This window comes from Caretta caretta, chromosome 1 (assembly GCF_965140235.1).
Source record: "Caretta caretta isolate rCarCar2 chromosome 1, rCarCar1.hap1, whole genome shotgun sequence".
NCBI lineage: Eukaryota > Metazoa > Chordata > Testudines > Cheloniidae > Caretta > Caretta caretta.
The window spans coordinates 133,818,389-133,843,219 of NC_134206.1; the positions used below are offsets into that span (position 1 = coordinate 133,818,389).

The window sequence follows — 24,831 nt, forward strand, 5'->3', positions numbered from 1 at the left end:
TTTTTTGTACCATGAAGAGCAGAAGGGGCAAACCGTGTCTGGTACCCTTAAACAGAACCCACACCACTAGGTACAAGTACCTATCCCCCACCTTCTCTCCACTCATTGGCGTTGGAACCCATGTCCCCTGCCTAGCGAGTGCTGTTCAGTTGAGGGTCAGTCCTTTCATCAGGGTATGCCAGGTACAGTTCTGCTGCCTTTGGCTCACATAACAACCCTTTATTACTCCTGCCACAATAACAAGGAGACTGGGGATCCATCACAGCCACAAGTGATCATTTGGGCAAGCAATCCCATCATGCTGAGTACTTAGGCAGGGTTGGTGCGTCCATGCAAACAAGATCAGTCCTGAAGTCTTTTTCCACAGCTCACCACTAGATGTCAGGGGAGAGTTCATTCAGACTCTGCTTACATTTTATTGGTGAAAGGAGCCAGACTGGCAGCAATGAAGAGTGAAATTCTCTGTTATTTACATATTGAGCACAGTTAGGACATATAACAGGTAAGCAGGGAGGTTCCCCAAACAGCCACACTAGCGGACTTCAATCCTAATCTGGAGTGGGAACATTTAAGATTCTATGTCCAGCTAACCCTCAGCCACTCAGGAAGGGAGGGAGTTGTCAATTGAAATCAAGTATGATGGCAATTTGTGCGATGTGGACCCTGGAGCAAATTAAGTTCCCTGTTTATTTCAATGGAGCTGTCTGGGATTTACACTGGTGTAACTGAGGCCTGGTCCACACTTAAAACGTAGGTCAATTTAGCTATGTTGCTGAGGGGGTGTGGAAAAGTCATACAACTGAGAGATGTAGTTAAGAGGACTATAGCTCTAGTGTAAACACTGCTAGGTAGGTGGAAGAATTCTTCCATTGCCCTAGCTACCGACCGCTTCTTGAGGGGGTGGATTTTCTAGTGACTGAAAAACCTCTTCCGTCACGTTCGCAAGCATCTATGCTACAGTGGAATAGCTGCAGCGCTGAGGCGGTCTCACGGACTTAGACTGAGAGCAGAACTTGGGTTAGTAGACAGCTGTTGTACCCGACTAATTAAAACAGAAAAACTGGGAATGCCTTTACTCCCCGCTGCTCTTTGAGTACTCTTCCAAGCCAAGTTGTCCTTCCCACAGCTGCCAGTGCTGACCCTCCCAAGAATGACTGTAGTAAAGAACGCAACACAGTAACATTAAATGTGTTGTCAATATAGTCTTACTATGTTTTCTGATGTAGAGAGTATTGATATTCCTCCCACATGGAGGCTGGGCTAGCTGAGACAGATGCTGAGTACTGCAGTTAATGGAGCTACTTCTGACTTACATGGTGTGTAACTGACAGGGCGAGGTACAATGGTCTCAAGTTGCAGTGGGGGAGGCCTAGGTTGGATATGAGGAAACGCTATTTTTCTAGGAGGGTGGTGAAGCGCTGGAATGCGTTACCTAGGGAGGTGGTGGAATCTCCTCCCTCAGAGGTTTTTAAGGTCAGGCTTGACAAAGCCCTGGCTGGGATGATTTAGTTGAGGTTTGGTCCTGCTTTGAGCGGGGGGTTGGACTAGATGACCTCCTGAGGTCCCTTCCACCCCTGATCTTCTAAAATTCTATGAGCAGAATATGTGTTTCACTTTATGTCAGGGGTCTCCAACTTTTCCCATAGGGTGGGCACATTTTAATTATTACTACTGGTAGTATTATTGTAGCACCTAGGAGGTCCAGTCATGAACCAGGACCCCACTGTGCAGGTGCTGTGCAAACACAGAACAAAAAGAGCTTACAATCTAAGCATAAGCCAAGAGACAACAGGTGGATACAGCCAGGGGAGTACAAGGAAAAACAGGTTTCAAAGTAACAGCCGTGTTAGTCTGTATTCGCAAAAAGAAAAGGAGTACTTGTGGCACCTTAGAGACTAACCAATTTATTTGAGCATGAGCTTTCGTGAGCTACAGCTCACTTCATCGGATGCATACCGTGGAAACTGCAGCAGATATTATATACACACAGAGATCATGAAACAATACCTCCCCCCACAAACTCACTCTCCTGCTGGTAATAGCCCATCCAAAGTGACCACTCTCTTTACAATGTGTATGATAATCAAGGTGGGCCATTTCCAGCATAAATCCAAGTTTAACCAGAACGTCGGGGGAGGGGGATAGGAAAAAACAAGGGGAAATAGGCTACCTTGCATAATGACTTAGCCACTCCCAGTCTCTATCTAAGCCTAAATTAATAGTATCCAATTTGCAAATGAATTCCAATTCAGCAGTTTCTCGCTGGAGTCTGGATTTGAAGTTTTTTTTGTTTTAAGATAGCGACCTTCATGTCTGTAATTGCATGACCAGAGAGATTGAAGTGTTCTCCGACTGGTTTATGAATGTTATAATTCTTGACATCTGATTTGTGTCCATTTATTCTTTTACGCAGAGACTGTCCAGTTTGACCAAGGTACATGGCAGAGGGGCATTGCTGGCACATGATGGCATATATCACATTGGTGGATGTGCAGGTGAACGAACCTCTGATAGTGTGGCTGATGTTATTAGGCCCTGTGATGGTGACCCCTGAATAGATATGTGGGCACAGTTGGCAACGGGCTTTGTTGCAAGGATAGGTTCCTGGGTTAGTGGTTCTGTTGTGTGGTATGTGGTTGCTAGTGAGTATTTGCTTCAGGTTGGGGGGCTGTCTGTAGGCAAGGACTGGCCTTTCTCCCAAGATTTGTGAGTGTGTTGGGTCATCCTTCAGGATAGGTTGTAGATCCTTAATAATGTGTTGGAGGGGTTTTAGTTGGGGGCTGAAGGTGACGGCCAGTCGGAGAACACTTCAATCTCTCTGGTCACGCAATTACAGACATGAAGGTCGCTATCTTAAAACAAAAAAACTTCAAATCCAGACTCCAGCGAGAAACTGCTGAATTGGAATTCATTTGCAAATTGGATACTATTAATTTAGGCTTAAATAGAGACTGGGAGTGGCTAAGTCATTATGCAAGGTAGCCTATTTCCCCTTGTTTTTTCCTACCCCCCCCAGACGTTCTGGTTAAACTTGGATTTATGCTGGAAATGGCCCACCTTGATAATCATACACATTGTAAGGAGAATGGTCACTTTGGATGGGCTATTACCAGCAGGAGAGTGAGTTTGTGTGTGGGGGAGCGGAGGGTGAGAAAACCTGGATTTGTGCTGGAAATGGCCCAACTTGATTATCATACACATTGTAAGGAGAGTGATCACTTTGGATAAGCTATTACCAGCAGGACAGTGGGGTGGGAGGAGGTATTGTTTCATGATCTCTGTGTGTATATAATGTCTTCTGCAGTTTCCACAGTATGCATCCGACGAAGTGAGCTGTAGCTCATGAAAGCTTATGCTCAAATAAATTGGTTCATCTCTAAGGTGCCACGAGTACTCCTTTTCTTCAAGGAAAAACAATGAAACAGTATTGGTCAGCATGACAGACTGCGGTGTCACTACACTAGCAGCCAGTTGTCATTTTTTTTGTAAGCTTAACAGCAGAGGAGTGTGTAAAGGAGAGCTCTGAAGGAGAATAATGCATTAATTTTGCAGATGTTTAGGGGGAACTTCTCCCAAGCATTGGAGGCAGCAGGGAGAAAGGACAAAGGTGCTTGTTTGAAAATGTAAGAAGGGGTGATGGACGCTGGCACCATGGGCCTACCACAGGCAGGAGTCAACCTTTCGATCCTGAATGAGTGATGATAGTGTTGCCCGTATTGACCCAAGCAGCTAGTCAAAGTTTGAGGCCTTGGGGGTGTTCCAGTTGGGAGTAGAAATTAGTGGTAGCCAGGTATTCCTCTGATGTAATCTTGTTCCTTTACAGGGAACGTATGAAGTCCTGTGTCTCTGAACACAGAAGGAACCACAAACCAAAAGGAACAGTGTCTTAGCTTATCAGCCTCCACCCTCTTTTGGCTAACAGACCCAAAAGCTCTCTCTCTCTCTCGCTTTGTTCCAGGGTCACATTGTGCTTTCAGGTTCCTGCTTGGCTTTACTTGCCTTTTTTCTTCTGCCTCTCTCTGTTCTTGTCTGTGACCTCAGTATCTGTGTATTCTCTTACACACCCAAAACAATGCTGAACTCAAAAGCTCCTGTGTGGATTCATTCAGACCTTTAGTCTTAGGTCGCTCTTACATTTACAGTTATGTTCATTGAATTAACACCTATCAACCTCAAAGGGGTTTTAACCCAACCCATAAGAAGGGTTCATCTAGCTCAGAGGTTCTCAAGCTGTTATTGTTACACTCTCTTGATGGTGCCCCCCCACAACCACGGTGTCCTGGGCAGTTGCCAATGTCAACCATCCTAAGGCCAGCCCTGGATGGGAAATAGATTGTGATTGGGCCATGAAAGTGGGTGAGAGGGATGATGGTCAAAGTGAAGAGGATTGTGTCATAGACCCACCATCTCTTACATGTAGCATCAGGCTCAGTCACCCATTTGCAATCACACACACCATCCTCCCTTCCCATTGGTAGTCACATGGTCCACCTTCACCTCTCCCACTGATGAGTCTATATCATCTTTCTTGCAACTACAGCAATTGCTTACATAGAAGAGTAATGTCTGCAAAATATTCATTGTACTTCTAGCTTCTTTTATTGCGATGTAGCAGCTGGAAAAGAGAAGAAGCCATTCCTCCATGATCAGCCAAATCTCGACAGCCCACCCACAAATGCTCTCTCGACCATGGATGGGGAGCCCCTGCTCAATGAGGTTCATTTGCCTGAGCAGTTGAGAGAAGTAGCAGTCAGAGGAAAAGCTATGTCAGTGAGCAGCTTTCCTTTTGGTCTCTGTAAGCCAGGTTGAGCAACACCCCTAGCCATTCAGCCATTCTGTTCTTGCACTTAGTTTGCTATCAGGGTTCCACAGTTTGCTCCACTGAATCCCAACTTGGATTTACAGCCTTAAAATGATCATTGTGCACATGCGGGCTTCACTGGCAGTCAGACAGTCTCAGCAGTTTCAGAATACCAGAGAAAAACCTGATCCAGCTCTGCCATATACTGTAAAAGCAGCATGTTTTAGTTACTGGTTTAAGATTGCTGGTCCCCCCATATTTCGTTTTATTCTTATGGACCATGCAAAATGCCACAGAACCACAAAAGCCAAGTTTTGAAATGGATGTTTTTATTGTATAATCAGGCATAGAATCAAGTACTGTAAAATAAACAGATTTTTATTTTTGAAAATGTCCATACAAACACCAAGCACAGCAAACTGTTTCCCCAATCATAGTCCATACAGACTACATAATGCTTCAAATAATAAGCTAAAAGGGATGGTAGGACACTTAATTTATTGCCAATTAATCTGTACTTACATATGTATAATTACATACACATACATATAATATACACACAATTCTATGTGTGTGTGTGTAATTTTACATATATAATATACACACATACATCCACAAAGAGCACTGATAGAATTAATAGTCCATTCGAGGAACGTGGTTTGGCTTAAAATGAAGTATTCACTGTTGAAATATAAATCCCATGGTAAGGTTTACTATTTAGATACCAGACCATTTTTTTCCCTCTCAGCCAAAACCATTGTCAACCTGTAAACGCATGTGTGGTGTTTAAAATGAAAAAAGGGGGGAGAAAAGCCTCCAAATATTCATGATACTTTTTCAATCCAGTTTGATCTCTGCAAACCTTGTATGATCGAATATTGAACTGTCGTCAGTTTGCCCCTTTCTGAAACTAGCTTCCAGATATATTTAATAACGTTTCTATGAAAAAGTGTGGTGCCTTGTACATTGCAGTGACATACTCTGTTCTTCTAGGCAGAAAGTTGACATCCATTCCATGTTGTCACTCTCTTCCCTCCCAGCACCTTTTTACCCTTGTTTTTTTGACAAATTGCACCCAGTCTGCCGTGTATAATAACTTTCATGCTTTCTCAACTGCCTTTCAAACAGTCAAGGCCAGATCAGCTGAACAATGTCCATCAAGTCACACTGGTAATAGCGCATTTGGTTACAAAAAGCACTGTTTCCGAAATTTTTTAAAGTTCTTGGGGGGCCTTTTTCTATATCATCATAGACATTAGAGTAAACACTGTCATCGAGTATGTACATATTTTCCCTTACATATGTCAACTCAGAAAAGGTCAGTGGCTACTCTCTGTAAACAATGGAACACTGCCATGGCAGGAAGCGATAAAATGGCTGAAACCAACATGCTGTCAGAGAGATACTTTTCCCCATTCATTCCACAGTAAACAGGGTATGTATAGAGAATCAAAGGAACATGAGCAGTAATTAATCTCTGTTTAAACAAAACCTGTAGTCATGTATTCATTAGCCTCCTCATAAGCTTTTTTCATATTACTGTCATAAGGCAAACTGTAGTACATCTTTGTACCTGGAGAGTCAATATTTAAAAAATCTGAAGCCAAGCTTGAGACCCTTTCATTTTGGGCCCAGTGGTGAACAAAGTGCATTAAAGTGTCGTTTTCAAAGGACACCCAAAGCAAGGTTTAAAATGACTGAGCCAACCCTTTCATTACGCTTGTATTCCATTTATCCTTATTCTATGAAGGCATGTTTTCATCCTTTGCATATTATCAACAAAACCCCATTCACTGTCTCTCCAGGAAATCTTTAAAAGGCATCATACCATCTTCCACATTTCAAATGTTTCTCAGGAATCTCCCAAATGATAATTTTATATTTATAGAAATATTGTAATACTCACAAAGGGCCCTATTCATGTTTTAAAAAATTAATGGGCAAAATTCAGCTTTGGGATATGCAGTGCGTACAGCTTCCGCTTATCTCAGTGGAGTTGCAGCCACGAACACCAGGGCTAACTTAGATCCCATATGTGCAGGTGAATCTCAGATAGACAAACAGTCCTGCTGCAAAGCTGTCATTTACTCCTCATTCACAAAGAGAACTCTATCCCTTCAAACCACCCAATGCAACAATACGCATTTTTTGTTTCATTGGATGATTTTATGATGAACGTCAGTACAGTGCTTCTCAATGCAACATCCATATGCCAGATATCTTTGCTCTTCTTTATTGATTCAGTGCGATGCACTGAAACTCTTGCATTTAGTTTAAAATCAGTTGTAAGTAGTCCATCTCTCATTTCAGATGTATGGTCATTTCAGATGTATGGTCTTGGATTGTTGTGGTGTACCTGTAAAATCAGTGATATACACCCACACCTCGACCGTCAGAACTAAGCCATCTCCAATTATAATGGAACCTTAAATGACACATCATCTCATCAAATCAGGATATAGTCAGACCTTGGATTGGTTGCGCTGCTCCAATGTTGCTGATTTTCTGAGATGATATCAGTCTTACAAATCCTCAGTGATCTTACTGAACTTCCCAGAGACAAAAGTGAAGCACCGATAGATGGGAATCACTGGATGATTTATCCACTGACATTTCTAAAAGGGATTCCATATGTTTCTTCATGAATAAGTTTTACATGCAGACCTATTAGTGAACAGAAGTAAAGAAACCCTTCTTCTTTTGTTGTACTGGATAACTCCATTTCCTCCCTTGTTTATTTTATTTCATTTTTTTGGTATGCACGTTCTGGTGTGCAAAACGGAAGTAGAGAGATGTTGCACACAATAAGATTGGAGTTTAATGTAAGATCAACAGTATATCAATGTGTCCGCTGCACAGTTTCCAGGAAACAAAATTCCCGCTAGTTGTCCCTTGTAAAATAAAACTGCAGAAAAGGCTTGTGAAACTTTAGTGAATGGGGCCCTTAATGTGCAAAAGCAATGAATTGTAATCCAAATAGCCAAATTGGGGAGTTCTTTATATAAATAATTTATAAATCTTCCTGTAAGAGACTAAATACAAAATAGTTCTGAGAAATTATTAAAGCCATTTCTTGCCCTTTAATACAAAATACACAGCAAAGAGAGATACCCACTTTCAGTTCTGGCTGGAATCATCAGGGATGTTTTGTACGCCACATATTCAAATAGCTCCTGTGGGCAGTATTTTTGCAGTCCACTGGAAAACTGACATTATATCCCTTTGCTTTTAGCAGTCACGGAAGCTGCTCAGTGCAGTCTAAGTGATCTGGGATAGGCAGGCCTGTTATAATTGTCAAACATTTATTCCACACAGTGAATGTGGGGCACACAGGCTGTGCAAAGGTTATGTCAAAAGTGTAAAGGTGTAGAGAGTTCAAAGCATCATAAAAGGCGAGGGAACCGTTGTCGTAGTCCAGCAAAATCCCAACACGACGGAGGTGAGGAGCAGGCTCGATAGGAATTTCTTTGCTGTTATGTCTCACCACCCAGGCATTATTACAACGGCAAAGCACCCAAGAGGCAGAATTCTTTCCGATCCACTCATGTTTTGGCGCGGTCTTGTAAGAAATACCAATTGCATACCTGTAAAACAAAAACAGTCTAGAAAACCAATGGTTTGTGCCATGCTGTTTTCTATCAATAAAGGCTAAACTTTACCCTGAAAGACTCTAAGGAATGCATTGTCCTCTTTTGTTTATGCATGTTACGTTCTCATTAAGTGAAGGATAACCATAATACCACGTTTAATTAATATTCCTCCCTGCTCCCAATGTTGTGACTGGCAGGTCATGCAAATCTTGTCGTCCACATTGCTATTTACAGTTTGGATGCTATGGCAATTTTTGGAACACTTAGCTAATGATAAAGGCCTTTTTTATTGACAAGGAAAATTGCTGCATGCTAAACAGCTCAGAGTTCTAATCCTTCGTCTGGAAATTTCCATTCCTGAACAGAAGAATATAGGGCCCGTTAATTAAATAAACCAAATAACTTTCTATTGTTGCATTTGCTATTAATGTGATCTCTTATTGCTGATTCAATACATGGTGCAGCAGAAAGAGGAGAAAAAAGCATCAAAGTGTACATGGAATGTCCATTTCTGCCTTCAAAGAACCTCTTCTGCCAGGCCTCTGTGAGGTATGTAGATTCAAGCGTCAAGTTTATTGGATTGAGATTGCGCCATATGAGGCAACTGTAGGAGACAATATTCCTTTGCCAAACAAATGGTAGGATTGGTGGGATGTCCTGGTGAAACAGACTCGGACAATGACCTCCAGGGGAAGTCTCATCATTGGGCACCCTGCATGAAGGCCTGATTCGCCCTGTAGGGAAGAAGCTTTTATGGCTTACATTCCTCAGGTGGAAGCAGGGGCTAACCTCATGTGTGTTATTGTAGGTTTTTTCTATATCACCTGTGTTTTCTTGCTTTATGCTAAATACACTATTAAGCATTTTTCTGCCTGTTATGTGGTGGCATTAGCAAATGTGCACTTTTCTTTGTACGGGAGGTGGGCACTCCAGGCCCCACCAGTTTTCCATTTATTTCTAGCACTATCACAACCCTTGAATCCCATGTCATGGTGTCTCTCTTTCTGACCAAACACGGTGGATACAGCTACCCCCAGAGGCCGCAAACCCTGTTCCACATGACAGCCAATGAAGGGATGCTCCTCTTCATCCCCTACACCGTACAGCCCACTGTGGGACATGTATCCACAGCATTCCATTCTCTAGGGATATTGGAACCTAATCTGACTCCCCTGTGTAGCAGTTACCACTGGACCATCAAGCTGTTTTCATATTCAATCTGTTATTCTTACTGAAGAATGATGTTTCAATTTTGTTTAGGAAGCACTGACATGTACTAGCATGGAAACAAATGCAACTTTTTCTGGTACTACAGTAATTAAAAATGTGATACATACCATGTACTCCCACTTATAACCACTTCCCAGTAATGCCGTCCACTGTCGATAAACACATTTCCAGCTATTCCATAGCTCCCTTGGCTGGTGAATCGCTCGGGTGTGTGGCTCTTTTTGGAAGAGGTTTCATCACGCTCCACTGTCAGGTTATCATGGGACACCTTCAACTTTCTGTGGGCAGACTTGGGGTCCAGTTTAAATGGCTGGCCTGGGCACGCACAGAAGGATGACAAAGGAAAAGTTTGTTTAATTTTAATAAACACACGTAAGGTCATATATTTGAATAATAAAATCTGGATGTTAAACAGATAAGACTATATAATACGACATATTTTCTTCTCTGGAACATTACCCTGGACTGAAACAGGCCCAGACTTAAATATACCAGTTCAAATTGCCTTCTAACTCAACAAAAGGATGATCTTTGTAGATTAGTGTTCAGATAGATTGAAGTACTAGCTATATCTAAGAAGAGCCCCGTGTTAAAGTCACGCTCATTGTCTGAGCTAACTTGAATACTCTAAATCAGTGGTTCTCAAAGCCGGTCCACCGCTTGTTCAGGGAAAGCCCCTGCCGGCCCAGACCGGTTTGTTTACCTGCCGCGTCCGCAGGTTCTGCCGATTGCGGCTCCCACTGGCCATAGTTCACCGCTCCAGGCCAATGGAGGCTGCGGGAAGCAGCGCAGGGCAAGGGATGTGCTGGCCGCCCTTCCTGCAGCCCCCATTGGCGTGGAGCGGCGTACTGCGGCCAGTGGGAGCCGTGATCGGTCGAACCTGCGGACACGGCAGGTAAACAAACTGGTCTGGCCTGGCAGGGGCTTTCCCTGAACAAGCGGTGGACCAGCTTTGAGAACCACTGCTCTAAATCTTTCATGTAAGTGAAATTACAATTGAATTGCAATAAACACGCAATCTCTCATTATGGCTTTTTTTGTTATACACTAGATTTTAGAGTACCTCACATTCTTATTAGTTTGCCAAGAATGAAAAATTACAATAATAGCTTTATCACTATTGCAGAAAATGTATTACTTCATAATCCCATAAAATGAAGTTTGAAAATCAGAAGAAGTGCTATCCTGGTCTGTTCATTTACTCTCTCTTGGTTTTATTTACACTGGGATGCTGACAATCGTGGATATTGTGAATTAAAATGAAGGAAATGAACTATAACTTGGTCCAAACAATATGGTGTAAAAACATTACTGTTGTTGCTGTTGGCAGGTATCTTCTGCCATAGCACAGGGTGTGTAGACAGTAACAGGAAGCAGTTAGGTAAACCGAACTCTGTAGATACATAATGCCTGCATACATAATGTAGGGGTATCTTTTCTTTCATAACATACATAGAATTATGCATATATCAAGGGTAAGATTTACCTTTTAGAACGTAGGCTATGACACATGTTTTTTCCCCACCGATGCTAACAGTATCTGCTAGCTTCTACCACTCGGTATCAGCAAAATACCTTCTACATGTCTCTCTACCTGTTTTCTAGTCTTTGTATTAATGAAGTATCATCTGAAACATTTCTTTCTCTGTACTGGTTTGCATCAGGCCAGATCATGTCACAGGTACCTGACGATAAACACTGCTTGTCTGTCACATTGTGTCTCGAAGTGAAAAGAGAAGAAAGTTTGCCATTTCCCATATGGGTCCTTCAGAGGAAGGGAAATGCCTGCTTTACTTAAAACTGTATTTACTGCTACATACATTCTTTTTAGTAGCAGATGTTGTTTATATATGTCGGTAACTTAGGGATAGAGTGCTGGCCAGCTAGACAGGGGAGGAAGAAGAAACGCACCAGCTCCCCCAGAGTAATCTCCCAACACTTTCATTATCCCCCAGCAACTGCCCCTCCAGCCCCAACATTCTCTACCCAACACCCAAACCCATCTGTAGTCTAAAAGGATCATGGGATTGGCTAGGGCATGACAAGAAACCACAGATGGAAAAAAGCTTAGAACCACTGCTTTAAAGTGCTATGCTATATCCACTAATAATTTTGTTCAATTACTTTCTTAAAAGTGAGATCTCTGACTCCATCACCTCCACATAGTTTTTATAATAAATTCAGGGAGGCTCCCAATATCATAAAACAGGGATCCAAGAGGACCCAATTTAGCTCATTTTAACAATATAATGACCATCCTATTAAATTTATAAAGAAATAAAATGTCCTATAACGGTAGAAGAAAAGGGCAAGACAATATGAGAAGTAATAAAAAAAAAAACCCCAAAGAAACCTTTTCAATAATTTCTTCTTGATGTTGCTACTGCTAGTGGTATTTTCAATGATGTGGACACTTCAGTGGACCTCCGGAATAAAAGAGATCCCTGTGTTGTCATGTTGAAGACTCTGGCAGTCTTGAATGGGGTGAAAAATAAACAGCTTAAGTGCAAAGCACTTTAAACAAGGCAACTTGCTTTATACTCCTGCGCCTTTCAAGTATCAAACCTATGAAGGACAGTGGGGAGGAGAGGGAGTGTGGGAGTGCCTGTGTGTTTGCTGGATTCCATGTTACTCACTGTTTGTCTTCAGCTTGCCTGGCTCACTGTTTCGGCTGCCCGCCTGATTAATGGCCTTGACAATGAAGATGTACTTAGTGCCACTCTGTAACCCATGCACTGTGTAGTGGTTTTGTTTGATATTTGGAACAATCATCCAACTGTCGGCTGAGTTACATAAACCTGTAATTTCAAACCAAACACATTAGTCATAACATACTAAATACTTTGTAACTGATGGAGACATACTTTGAACACTCATGAATATTTACATTAACCTGAACAGGAATTATTAAACAATCCACAAGACACTTGTCTCTTTCTTTACTTAAGTGCTTTACTTAAGTGTTGAACCAACCGGTTCGCTAATTTCCACTGACGCATTTCACCTGCACCCAACCAGCGTACCTTTTAAAATCTTAGTATATGAAACCAACCATGAAAAATGGACCTTTAAGAAATGATTCACTGATGTGTGGATACTCTGGGAACTTTCAATTGTCCCTAGACAAGGAATGGTTTATTGCTTAAGGACTAGAGGATGTGGAAATGCCATCAGTCTGTTTTTTGACTTAATGAATTGAGTTGTATGCTTTAGGACTTAAAAGACTAATGTGACTCATTGCCATGAGGTTTGTTAAGGCATTTTTGCTGACAGTCCCTTAATGTTCATTTTTGAGGACCTGAAGCAAGTTGTTGGTGGAGAGATCTCAACTGTAGATCTTACGTCTCTTGGCGGTCTATCAGAGCCTAAGTTTGTTAGACTTCAGGGTATTGTGCAAGTGTCATCTTTTCAGTCTACCCTCTGCCAGATGGATGTAATTGCATGCTTTATAATTTATTTTACTACTTTTCTGATTTCTTTCCCAGTGGTTAGTTGGGAAAGGTTAGTACGGCTTTCCATTGTATACAGTTATAAACTTTTATTGTGTGTGAGATGCATCCAAATGAGGGTATAACATAGAAGGAAGCTACGAAGGAAAGAAAAACGTAGGCTAAACCAAAAGGGGAAAACGTCCCACAGTGAGATCCATTAAGCTGTGGAAGTGTTTCCTACAAGATTTGATAGAAGCCTCATTGAGACAAATCATTTACTAGTACTATGTGTTTAAAACAGTGCTTGGTATAATAGGCCCCAGTCTAATTAGCCTCTAGGTACTCTTGCATTATAAACATTTATAGAAATAACAATGATGTTAATAATTATATATGCATGTAATTACATTATATAAATAATAATTAGAATAATAATTTAAGACTGGAAAATATAACAAAAAGGAACAATCTTGCACTGGATGAGAAGATTGAAGTTTTTTTCAGGCTTTAACTTCATTGGGGCTGGAACACATTCTAAAAGCCAGAATATTTTCAGGGCAGTTTTGACCTTTTATCCTGCCTTTTACCAGGGGAGCAGGGAACAAGGATGGATAGTGACTTTTACCAGTTGACAATAGACTCTTTTATACATGAAGATACACTGGTGCCAGCACAAAACCTTTTGAGAAAAAAAAGTGAAGAAAGAAAAAACACACACAAGGAGATCATATAAAAAAGAACTACGCTGATAGGGTACAGAGACTTGAATAAATTCAGAGTTACGTTGGAAACTCTCTTCCTAACTCAGGCTGTTTTGTTTTTTAGTTTGCAAGCCCATTCAGGATCGAGTTTAGGACTCATCTTTTAATTTCTTAACTGTGTTGCTTTGTCTCTATGGTCTTTCATTAGTTCATTCTTTCTATCTTGGTACTTATCTAGCCTTCATCACCACAATATCAGAGTGCCTCACAATTATTAATGGATTTTATCCTCACAACAATGAAGGGAGGTATTACCTTTATTTTCCAAATGGGGAATTGAGGCAGAGAGAGATGAAGGCCCATATTTTTATAGATATTTAAGCACTGCGGCACTCAGCATTGCAATGCCTAACTGATTTAGGAGCCTAAATTTCAATTTCATAAAGGGATTTAGGCAGGATTTCAGCTCCTAAATGTCTACATCCGTTTTGAAAATGAGAGTTAACCTCCTAAAAGAGTTAGGGGCTGCAAAACTGAGCGCCACAACACATAAATACCTATAAAAATCCAGACCTGAGTATACGCCTACACTGCAATAAAAATCCCACAGCACCGAGTCTCAGTAGACGTCTACACTGCAATTTTATAGCCACACAGCTTGAGCTCCACAAGCCCAATCAGTGGCCATGGCCTGAGTCTTTTACTACAGTGTAGACATACACTAAGTGACTTACCCAAGGTAAAACACCTGGACTGAGTCAGCAATTGAACCCAGGTCTCCTAACTCCCAGACTAGGTCCATAGCTTTCACACCATTCTTCTTCTTACCAAGCTGCAGTGCCACTAAACTGACTTTTTTGTATTTTATCTTGTAGAAAGCAGACCTGGAATGTCTGCAGATTTCCAATTTTCTGTGGCCTATTCTAACACATCAAGCATACTGGTATTTTGATACTAAATACTGTCAAGATGAACAACAACTGTGTTTACCCAACTTGAAACATTTTTTTGTTTGTTGTTTTACAGCAAAAATGAATTCTGGTATCTTCTTTGTTCGTAAGCCAGTGAGCTCCCTGACCCTATTTACGTCTCCCAAACATCCGCTACACGAGTTTTAAACTGTAAGGAACAGTTTGCAGCACTCAGTTTTTTCACAAAGATGCTGGAAAATTAGATCAGACAAATCCATCATCCACCCGTCCCCTGAGAAAAGAACCCAGTGCTTTCCTTGCAGAGGCTCCAGTGCTGTCTAGCACCGATAGTATGGTGCCTACAGCAGGTATCTCTCCATTCCCTGTTCTGTCTCTGAAACAGATCTACTGAATTTTGGTTTTTATTCTATGAGTGAGTTTTTTGCTCATGAGAGAAGGGAAGTAAAAGCAGCCCTGGGCACGATCCCAGCATAGGGCAGGGAAGTATGCTACCAATTGCATTACACTGCTCAGACCATCCTCCTGGCCTTTGACTACCAAATATACTGATACTATAGAAAATTAGCACGAGTTATGCAGCAACTGCTGTTGCTAGTTGTTACTCTGTTATTCTGAATTAAACAACTGGACCCCGACCCGACAGGCCTCTAGGCACTATTGCAATAACAGTGTTGAATAACAAGGGCTTCGAGAGAGAATTTAATAATGCACCAAAAGGGTTTTGATTCTCATTAGGAAGGATAATGCGATGCTGTGGATAGATACCGTTTTAATAAAATATTTCTGAAGGATTTCAGCGCTTTAATAGTGGTCCTTCCCTCCAGCTTTTGCGATGCTAATGCCATACTTGATTGACGTCCCACTGGAAGCAATGGAATATCATCTAAATGAGGTCCTATTCCTGCTCCCATTAATATCTAAGAAAGTTTGCTGCCAACTTCAACGACTGAAGGGTTAGGCTCCTTCCTATGGTGGTATGCCTAGAATCTACCCAGTGTCCACAACAACAACAGTCATGTGCAACCTCGCAAGCTCACGCCTTGATTCAGGAAAGCAATACTATTCAGCCGTTCTGACCCATTGAAGTTAATGGGACTCAAGGATGGATTTCAACTTGTAATTAAGTGCTTTCCTGAATTGGGGCCTCAGTCACCACCAGCACATTCATTATTTTAGCTCCATTCTATAAGAACAAATCTGCCCAACATGCAGTTTAAAAAAAAAAAAAGAATCCCTTCCAGTAGTGGTTTCAGAACATTCTGCAATCAGAGACTCCACATCAAGCACTGGAAAAATACAGGGTTCGACACTGGGCAGGCTCGGGCCCTATTTCAGTTGCGGCTACACCGTGCTATACAGAGCTGCTTTTTAAAAACTGATTTAGGGAGGGATCCTGCCTGGTGCTGAACACCCCCACCACAGTGATGAACATGGTCTGTTGCTGTTAAGTGACTGGGGATGGAAGGAACTCAGCTCACAGGATGGACTCAGAGCCTCACAGAATAAGGCCATGAACGCGCTGGCTGGGATGATTTAATTGGGGATCGGTCCTGCTTTGAGCAGGGGGTTGGACTAGATGACCTCCTGAGGTCCCTTCCAACCCTGATATTCTATGATTCTATGATTGATTCTATGAATGGCCACCAGATCCATTCACTTCTTTTTCAATTGCTTCTAGAGTCTGATCCTGCAAAGCACTGCAAACCTCCTGGATAGTGCTGAGAGCCTTCGGCTCCCACTGACACAGCTCATCACGGGAGGTGCTCATCGCAGCAAGATCCAACCCTTAGTGCTGGGTATGCCCCATCCTTCCAGGCCCATGTTAGGTAGGCAGTGGTAGTGAGAGTTATGCTCCTCAGTACTGTGTTAGTTTTGTTGATACACTAATTGCCATTTATTAAATGACCTGGAAATCTGAGATCTGTATCAATCCCTAGAACTCTCTAATTAAAGTACATTTTTGTAGCTTGCCTTGGAACCATCTGACAACAGTAAAAACTGGATGCAATCCATCAGAGGATGATGAAGTTAAAATGATCTCAGTGAAGTCAGTCTAAACTTGCATTCAAACAGGCATGTGAGGAATTGTAAAAAAATGCAGATACATTTGTTATGGGTTTCACCATCTAGATTTACATATGTTACATATGTACATATGTTACATATTAGCTATAAAATTAACTATATGTACATATTAGTTATTAACTTGTTTAACAATCCGAACATTAAGTTAGACCCCGGGATCTTGGCATAACTATACCACTCTAAGACATCAGGATATCTTGCTACTAGAGGGTCATTAAGAAAACTTCTGCAGCCTGTGTCTATTGATATAAAACAGAATGTTTTTAAATAGAATATTTTTGGGTCAAAGCTTTGTTTAGTGATGTGGCAGGCCCCCAAGGACAATCATCAATGCCCCATTCAGGAGGAAACTTAAACACATGGTTAACTCTATCCATATAAACATGTGTTTAAATTTCATTTGAATAGGGATGCTTTCCTGAATGGGGGCCTGGATGATTATCCTTGGAGGGCTGTCACATGACCAAACAACTCTTTGGCCCCAAAAGCTGAAAAAGTAAAGTTATGATGATGTCCTCCAACTGCAATTATAATATGATCTAAAACAAGTACAGACAACCAACAAGAGTCATATAAAACTATTACTTATGAGAGAACATTTTGTTTAGTCTCCCACTCTATTCCAGGGGCAGACATAATAGAATAGCCACTTCTTTTAAGAAATGGAGAAAATTAGGAACGGAGGAGAATGGAGTGAATATGGAACAAGCTTTGGACAGGCAAGCCTGGAAAAGACTGATGGAGCACCCTGACCCCAGTTAGCTGGGAAAAGGGGAAAAAGAGGATTAGGAACGATCAGCCAACTCAGCAACCTGCTTGTGTGAACACTTCACAGGCCTCTAGGATTTGCTGCTAGGACCGTGTGCATCCTTGACTCCCTACCATGGCCAATAGTTTAAATGCCACGGCAGCACCATTAAGCTTTATGCACAGGTGTAGAAGAAGCAGCTGAGAGACACGACTGCTCCTAATCACAGCATGTGCACATATTGTTTGTAGATTTAGGGTTCTTGTTTCAGAAATCTAGGGCTTTAAACAGTAAGAATTACGGCTCCTGCAGGTGGCAAAACAATGTATGTATCCTAGAAGAATTTAGGGAATTTAAATTACATCCTGAAATGGTGTAGTGAGTACAGTGATGCCCATGCAGGATGTGTGAGTTTTTGCTGAAAAAAAAAATTAAGTTTTCTGCAATCTGGAGGTAATAATTTATAAAGCTATTTCCCCAGGGTTGGTTGCTGACGCACTTGAAAAACCAGACGGGAAAAATCCCAATGTGTAAATGCTACTAAAATTTACACTGTTTTAACAAAACACTTTTCTTTTTAAACTACACCAGGAACACATAAGTCACAGGAAGGTTATCTAATCTCCCAAGAATTTTAATTGTTTAAAAATGCTTTATTTCAATAAATTTATTACCAACTCCCATCAGTGGAGCAATGACAGTGGGAGAAGGTGACAGATATATAACTTTCCCCCTCCACATTCCCACATGGATGAAATTAATATAGACAGAATTTCTGTTAAATACATAACAATTTTTCCTAAGCAATATGATCTTTGAACACTGTTTTAACAGTCTGAGGTTTTCCTGGTTCTATCCCACATTTGGAACATTGGCTATTATACATTCAAGAGATACTCACTGAGAAAGTACTATGGAATTTTTCTTAATATACAAAATCTCTTTTAATCAGTTAAAGAATTATATGAAGAGACATAGTAAAATTTTCATAATTTCATAGTTCTCAGTAATGTCAAAGACAAAGTCTTGTTGACTTTCAATGGAGTTAACTATTGAATATTTTATCCTTGCAATTTCTTTAGGTCCAACAGTTTACCTAACTAAAGATAAAAATTCTATTCTCCCGCCATTCTTTGCGTGCTCAAGGCCATAATAAACAAGCAGTGAGGATAACAACAATAAATAATTTGTTACGTTCTAGTGATGTGTTCGGTACTCTTACAAAAAATAGAGGAAAACACAACCTGTGCCCCAAGGAATACACCGAAACAGCTCAGACAGTAAGTGCCCAAGGGAGACAAGCACCCAGCCTGTATTGAATTTCCGTGAGAGTTGGGTACCTAGCCCCCTCAGGCACTTTTGAAAATCTCAGACTAAAGACTTAATTCTCATTTACACTAAAGTCTCTTTACATTGTTCTGGCAGCGTAAAGGGCCTTAAAGTGGGAGTAAACGAGAATCAGGCCCTAAATGTACCATGTAAACCAGCATATGGTTCTAGATTAGGACCTGATCCTGCAACTGGATCCATGGACCCCTGCCCCTAAGAGTGTAAACTGTCCAAGAGATAAAACAATCTAACTAGACAAAGGAAGTATTATTTTCTCCATTTAACAGAAGGGGACCTAAGATGATCAAAGTCACATGGAAAGTCTATGACTGGGCTGAGAATTGAATAAAGATCTCCTGAGTTCCAGTCCAGTACATTAACCACATGACCATCTGTCCTCTCTTTTTGTGGGACAGGGATGAACTTCCTCTATGATGGAACTCCTGGGGGTTGTAGCCATCTAACTCAGGGTAGATTTTCACCTTATACTGTATCTTTAAATATATATAGAGCAGGCCTGATTCTCTCAATGACCAGGAGTAATAGAATTAATCTTTTGCCTCCTGTATTTGGTCTTGGAGAGAGAGACAGCCATGAGTGCTGTTCAAAAACACATTGTGCTGCATACAGTGAAGACAAAGAGTTGAAAGCTGACCTTTACGGTAGTGTACTAAAGCAATTCCATGACCTTTACTGTAGTGTACTAAAGAAATTCTATGAAGTTAAAAAAGTACTAGGTTTTTTACATGATTTATGTTTCACATGATTTAAAAGGGGTAAAAAAAATTACACTGCATGCAAAGCAACTAGCACACAGTAATTATGAAAAGGCATTTACAGTATTTATATTACAGATGATTAGCTACTTCTCAGAGATGCTAATGTGCAAACAGCTCCTCAGATAATATTAGCTTTGAGAATAACTACTGTAATAAAAAACTACTTAATTTAAAGTTCTACACTGTTACAGAAACAGTGCTGCCAGGTCTTTGGTAGTCAAGAAATTTGGCCACATTTGGAAATAATCTTTCCTGTATTAAATAGGGCCTGGATCAAATTTTAACCTCCAAATTTATCAGTTAATAAAAGATATTATAATTTATTATGTTGGACACAAAATGCATCAGTAAAGCTTAGGTTTGTTTTTCTTGCTGAATTCATAATAATCTCTTAATAATGTATGCTTTTGCTGAGGGAAATGTAGTAAAGACAGGAAAGTGTAGCAAATCTGGCAATGCAGGTCTAAGAAATGGATTCCAAAACAACAACTTACATAAGTAGAATGTGTGGGTACGTATCCAAAGTAATTCACATAGCCTCTGGGGAAAGAAGCCTATTGGCCTGATACAGTACTCTAGCTACTTCCTCCTGACTAACTCACGGATAGAAATGGATAGACACTCTCTGTAGGAGGTAACCTGCAGTAAGAGCAGCCACTGCATGAATTGTTTGGGGGTGGCCGGGGAAGAAGTGAAGAATGCCTTTTACTATGTGGCAGTATGTAAATACCACAAATATAGGGAAACCATCTTTTACTGGAACTCCATTATATTAAAATATAATAATTTGTTTTAGTAGATTGCAACATGAAGACTGCATACCCAGCCACAGGGAACTTCCACTTCCACTAAACTGTTCTGGGAAAAATAATTCACTGTAAGAGGGTTCCATTGAATACACCATTTATTTCAAAATTCAAGAGGTTAACATTCCAGTATTCCACTGCATTCTTGGAAAGTTAAATATAAAAACAGGAAGATTCACCTCCACTACAGGACAAAGAACATGATCTACATGAAGAAAAAAACCCATACACTCAAGAACACTTTGGGTAAAAACAGGAGGCTGGTGGACAAATCTCTGAGTATGGTTGGAAGTTGGACCGTATCATGTTACAGAGGTTTACATCAAAGAAATCAGGGCACGCTTGTAGGGATTCTCCCCTTGGAACTGGTATTTGCAAGAAGGAAATGGTATCTCCACTATGAGGCACAGGACTTTACCTCAGCCGGAGAGAAAAAAAGGAAGTTTTACAAGAAGTAGAATAATGTTTATACATTTTTATGACCTAGAATAAAACTTTACAGTTCCATGGCTTACAGATGAAAGTAAAATTAAAACAAACAGCCACCCATTTTCCACTCTTGAGAGAGACCTGAAGAAGCCATAAACATTTTGGGAAATCAGTTTCTCCAAAGACCACAGGACTGATTCTGATTTCTGCTGGTATAAATCAAGAGAGGAAGTCCACTGAAGTCAGTGGAGTCGCAATGATGTAAAACTGGGGAAATAGGGTAATTAAGTCCAACATATTGCCACAACATATCTACATTTGTCTGAAATATATAAAACACATTTTATAAAAAGCTCTCTGAAGATGTTTACTTCATTCATTAACTTTTATTTAATGCTTTAATGCTATTATGTATGGAAAATAGCAAGTGCGACAATTAAATTTCATAGCATACACTGAGCATTTCACACTATGCAATTCCAAAAAATTATCATATTACACCACCAAAACCCCATTAATACTTGTTTTGTAGATCAAAGCTCTCACCTCCACATGTGAAGCCTACAACATAGCCTTAAAAGGAGATACTTTGTTGTTTATTCACTAGCAAACAAGGAACAGAAAGTGTCAGATTACAAAGGTGCAGAAACTGCAATCACTTCTGCCATCATTTATATTTGACATCAAACCCATCCCTAATGTTCTGCAGCTGACATGCTCTCTTTACCCCACAATATGCCTTCTGTCAGGCATAATACCATGTATGAAAATGGGTCAGAGAATAAGCAGCACACTGCATTGTTGCACAGTTCTGTCTGCTTGTTAGTGATTAATCAGAGAATCTTTTCTTTCTATTGTCTGCCTTGCTCTAATTCCTTTGAAGTACTCTTAAGCCTTTATTGCATGAAATCCATCAGTTAACCAGGGCGTACAAGTGTATACTGAAGTTTACTTGGCCTTTCTACTCAGCTCTATTAAGAATTTAGAGGCTGTTGACAAGAAGTAAGCATACAAGTGAAATACTAAATGCAGGGTTCGGTCAAGTATTTGACAAGCACATGCTTTCAATATTCCAGGATTCCTATTTATAAAATGATGCTCTATCCTGTGATAGCACTCATGTTCAGACCACTGTGCAGACTCCAGCTAAGTAATCCTCAGACAAGCCATTTAGAGGGGATAGTAAATGCTCACCCCATTTTAAAGATGTAGGAACTAAGGTGGCGAGTGTGAGGCGCTTGACCATGGCCACAGGCGTCAGTGCTAGAACCTGGATTAGATCCCAGGCTTCCAAGCCTGTGTTCAGACCACACCTCATTCCCAGGTGTTAACAGCAGGAATTGCACTTAGACACAGTACTAACTTTCATCAAAGCATCTCAAAACATTTATGACTATTCATCCTCTCAGTTCATCAGCCAGGTATTATTTCCATTATGCAGATGGAGAAAAATCATGCTGAAAATCACGGGATCCCACAAAGCCAGAGTTAGGCACCTGTGATCCCTATTACATGGATGGGGAGAGATAGGTGACTAAGAATGGGACACACAAAAGCCAGCATGTTAGGTGAAGAGCTGCCTATACTAGCCAATGGGAGATGCCGATGTCAGAGGTGTGTCCTATGAGCCACCCCTCTCACAGAGATTGGTGCCTAAGTCCAGGCTGCAGGGAAGCACCTTTCTCTGCTTGTGATCCACAGCCAGAACCCCCTTTCTTGGAGTCAGACAGCTTAGGTGCCTGCCAGACTCCACACAAAACAGACGGGAAAAGACAGACAAAGCCTCCCGTATTACATTTAGCCCTGCAATTATGGTACTCACCTGAGATGTGGGAGACCCCAGTTCAATTTTCTATCCTGCCTGAAGGGGAGAAGGGATTCACTCTGGGGTCTCCCACCTCTCAGGTGAGTGCCCTAAACTCTGGACTATGAATTATTCTAAAGTGGGGCTTTCTCAGTCTCTCCTTTTGAAGCTGTTCCACACTGTATAAATAATTAAATATGCACTGGGTCAGAGAGAGTGAGAATGCTGCTATAGTTCAGTGCCTAGGGCACTCCCTTGAGATGTGGGAGAACCCTGTTCACAGTCCTTCTCTTCAATAGACAGTAGGGAGCTTGAACCAGGGTTTACCTCATTCTGGGTGAATACCCTAATCACTGGACTACAGGTATAAGACAGGCAGCTTCCTCTTCCAAAAATCTGGGCTTTAAGTACCTAAGTCTCTTTGTGGATTTTGATCTATTTTAATAATTTACAGAAATAAAAATTAGGAGGTTCATTACTGGTAGAAGAGTTGCCTAGAAACAAGTTCACCCACAAGGAACAAGAAGTTATATTTGGTCTTTCATAAAACTCTTAGTATCAAGGCAAAGGAAAATGTTCTACTATAAGTCATATAGGACAATGCAAGGGTTAGTGTAATTATAAAAACTGAGTTAAATAAAATCACCATGTCAGTAGCTTTTCCCACTGATGTTTACTCCCTTTGACTTAATACACTGAGAGAATCATAGAATATCAGGGTTGGAAGGGACCTCAGGAGGTCATCTAGTCCAACCCCCTGCTCAAAGCAGGACCAATCCCCATTTTTTGCTCCAGATCCCTAAATGGCCCCCTCAAGGATTGAACTCACAACCCTGGGTTTAGCAGGCCAATGCTCAGATCACTGAGCTATCCCTCCCCCCAAAGCTTCACACCAAAATGAATCCCTACTTTCTGTAGCCCTACAGAAAATAGAAGTTGGTAGGAAAACCTTATTTTTTATCCCTAAAGGTAAACTTTTTCAAAAGAACCTAAGTGACTTAGGAGCATGGGTCTAACTGAAAGTCAATGAGACTCAGACACTTTTGAAAGTGGGATTTAGGCTCCTTAGTCACATAGGTGCTTTTGAACATAAGCACTTGAATAGTCTTTGACCAAATCTTACCTTCAAGCACATGAATAATCCCATTTAAATGAATAGTACAACTTGCTTAAAGTTAAGCACATACTTAAATGTTTCGGCAGATCAAGGCATTAATCTAAAGAAATCAGATTTTCAAATGAGTACAGTTTTATTGGGTAATGAGTTGTTTTGAAATTCTCACCATAAGTGTTTGAATGGGAGCTATCGAGTGCAAAGTGTTTTAGAAAATCTGGCCCTGGCCCTCGCCATCTGGCTTTGCTTATACTGACAATACCACTGCTCAGAATTTATAACTACAGTGCACATATTTTAAACTCACTTAACATCATACAAAGAGTCTAAAAAGTTATGAATACTGCTTTGCTCTTATGAGATGGATTGTATTTGTACCATTAGGAATCTATTATTGTTTTTTAAACTCCCACCCTACTACACTCCTAGCAAATGTATGCAAACAAGAAATTGAAGCCACACAAGTTTTGAATTTGAAAATCCTTTCAAAAGTCATTGGACTTTAAATATAGAAACAGAGCAATAAAAATGTATAGGAATTATGTTTTTTTCCCCTTTTCTTCTTGACTTCTGTATATATTTGTATTTGAAGGTATGTAATTTACTGAAACTCACAATTAAACAGAACAGAAAATGAGAAGATTTATACTTACTAACTACATTAGCTTGTCCAGTAAAGATGGTATATTGCAGCTCATATGAGACCACACTGAACTCATCATCTGAGGTCCAGTGGACAGTGATTGTGTCGTAAGAAGCTGTACAGAGCTCTTCTCTAATGGTTGGCGGGTTAGGAGCTGTGAAAAACCAAGAACAACTGTTAGGGGAAGGAGCTGACTGACTCAGTAGGGTACTTTCCCTTTCACCTCTGAGATTAATGTGCACATTTTAGATGGGATTTTATGGCCATATTGATCCATAGATTTTTAGGCAGAACTTAGAAATGTAGGGTCGGAATCAATGTTCCCTGTGCAAATTTTTGTGTTTCTGTGCAAATTTTTGTGCGCGTGGTGTTTCGCCATGTGCACAGGGTTTAGGATCTGCGTGCTCGC

The 24,831-nt window shown here is 40.8% G+C and overlaps 1 protein-coding gene across 6 annotated transcripts in view; it reads right to left on the reverse strand.

Annotated features, from left to right (window-relative positions):
• Window positions 1-5,113: 5,113 nt before the first annotated feature.
• Window positions 5,114-24,831, reverse strand: part of MID1 (midline 1) — a 328,983-nt gene continuing 309,265 nt past the window's right edge. For all 6 annotated transcript variants that reach the window (XM_048860586.2, XM_048860595.2, XM_048860612.2 and 3 more), the window contains 4 exons: window positions 24,433-24,576; window positions 12,258-12,419; window positions 9,729-9,936; window positions 5,114-8,385 (listed from right to left, as the gene is read on the reverse strand). In XM_048860586.2, coding sequence (XP_048716543.1) covers window positions 8,037-8,385; window positions 9,729-9,936; window positions 12,258-12,419; window positions 24,433-24,576 — 863 coding nt within the window. In that variant the 3' untranslated portion in view covers window positions 5,114-8,036. The remainder of the gene's footprint in view (window positions 8,386-9,728; window positions 9,937-12,257; window positions 12,420-24,432; window positions 24,577-24,831) is intronic.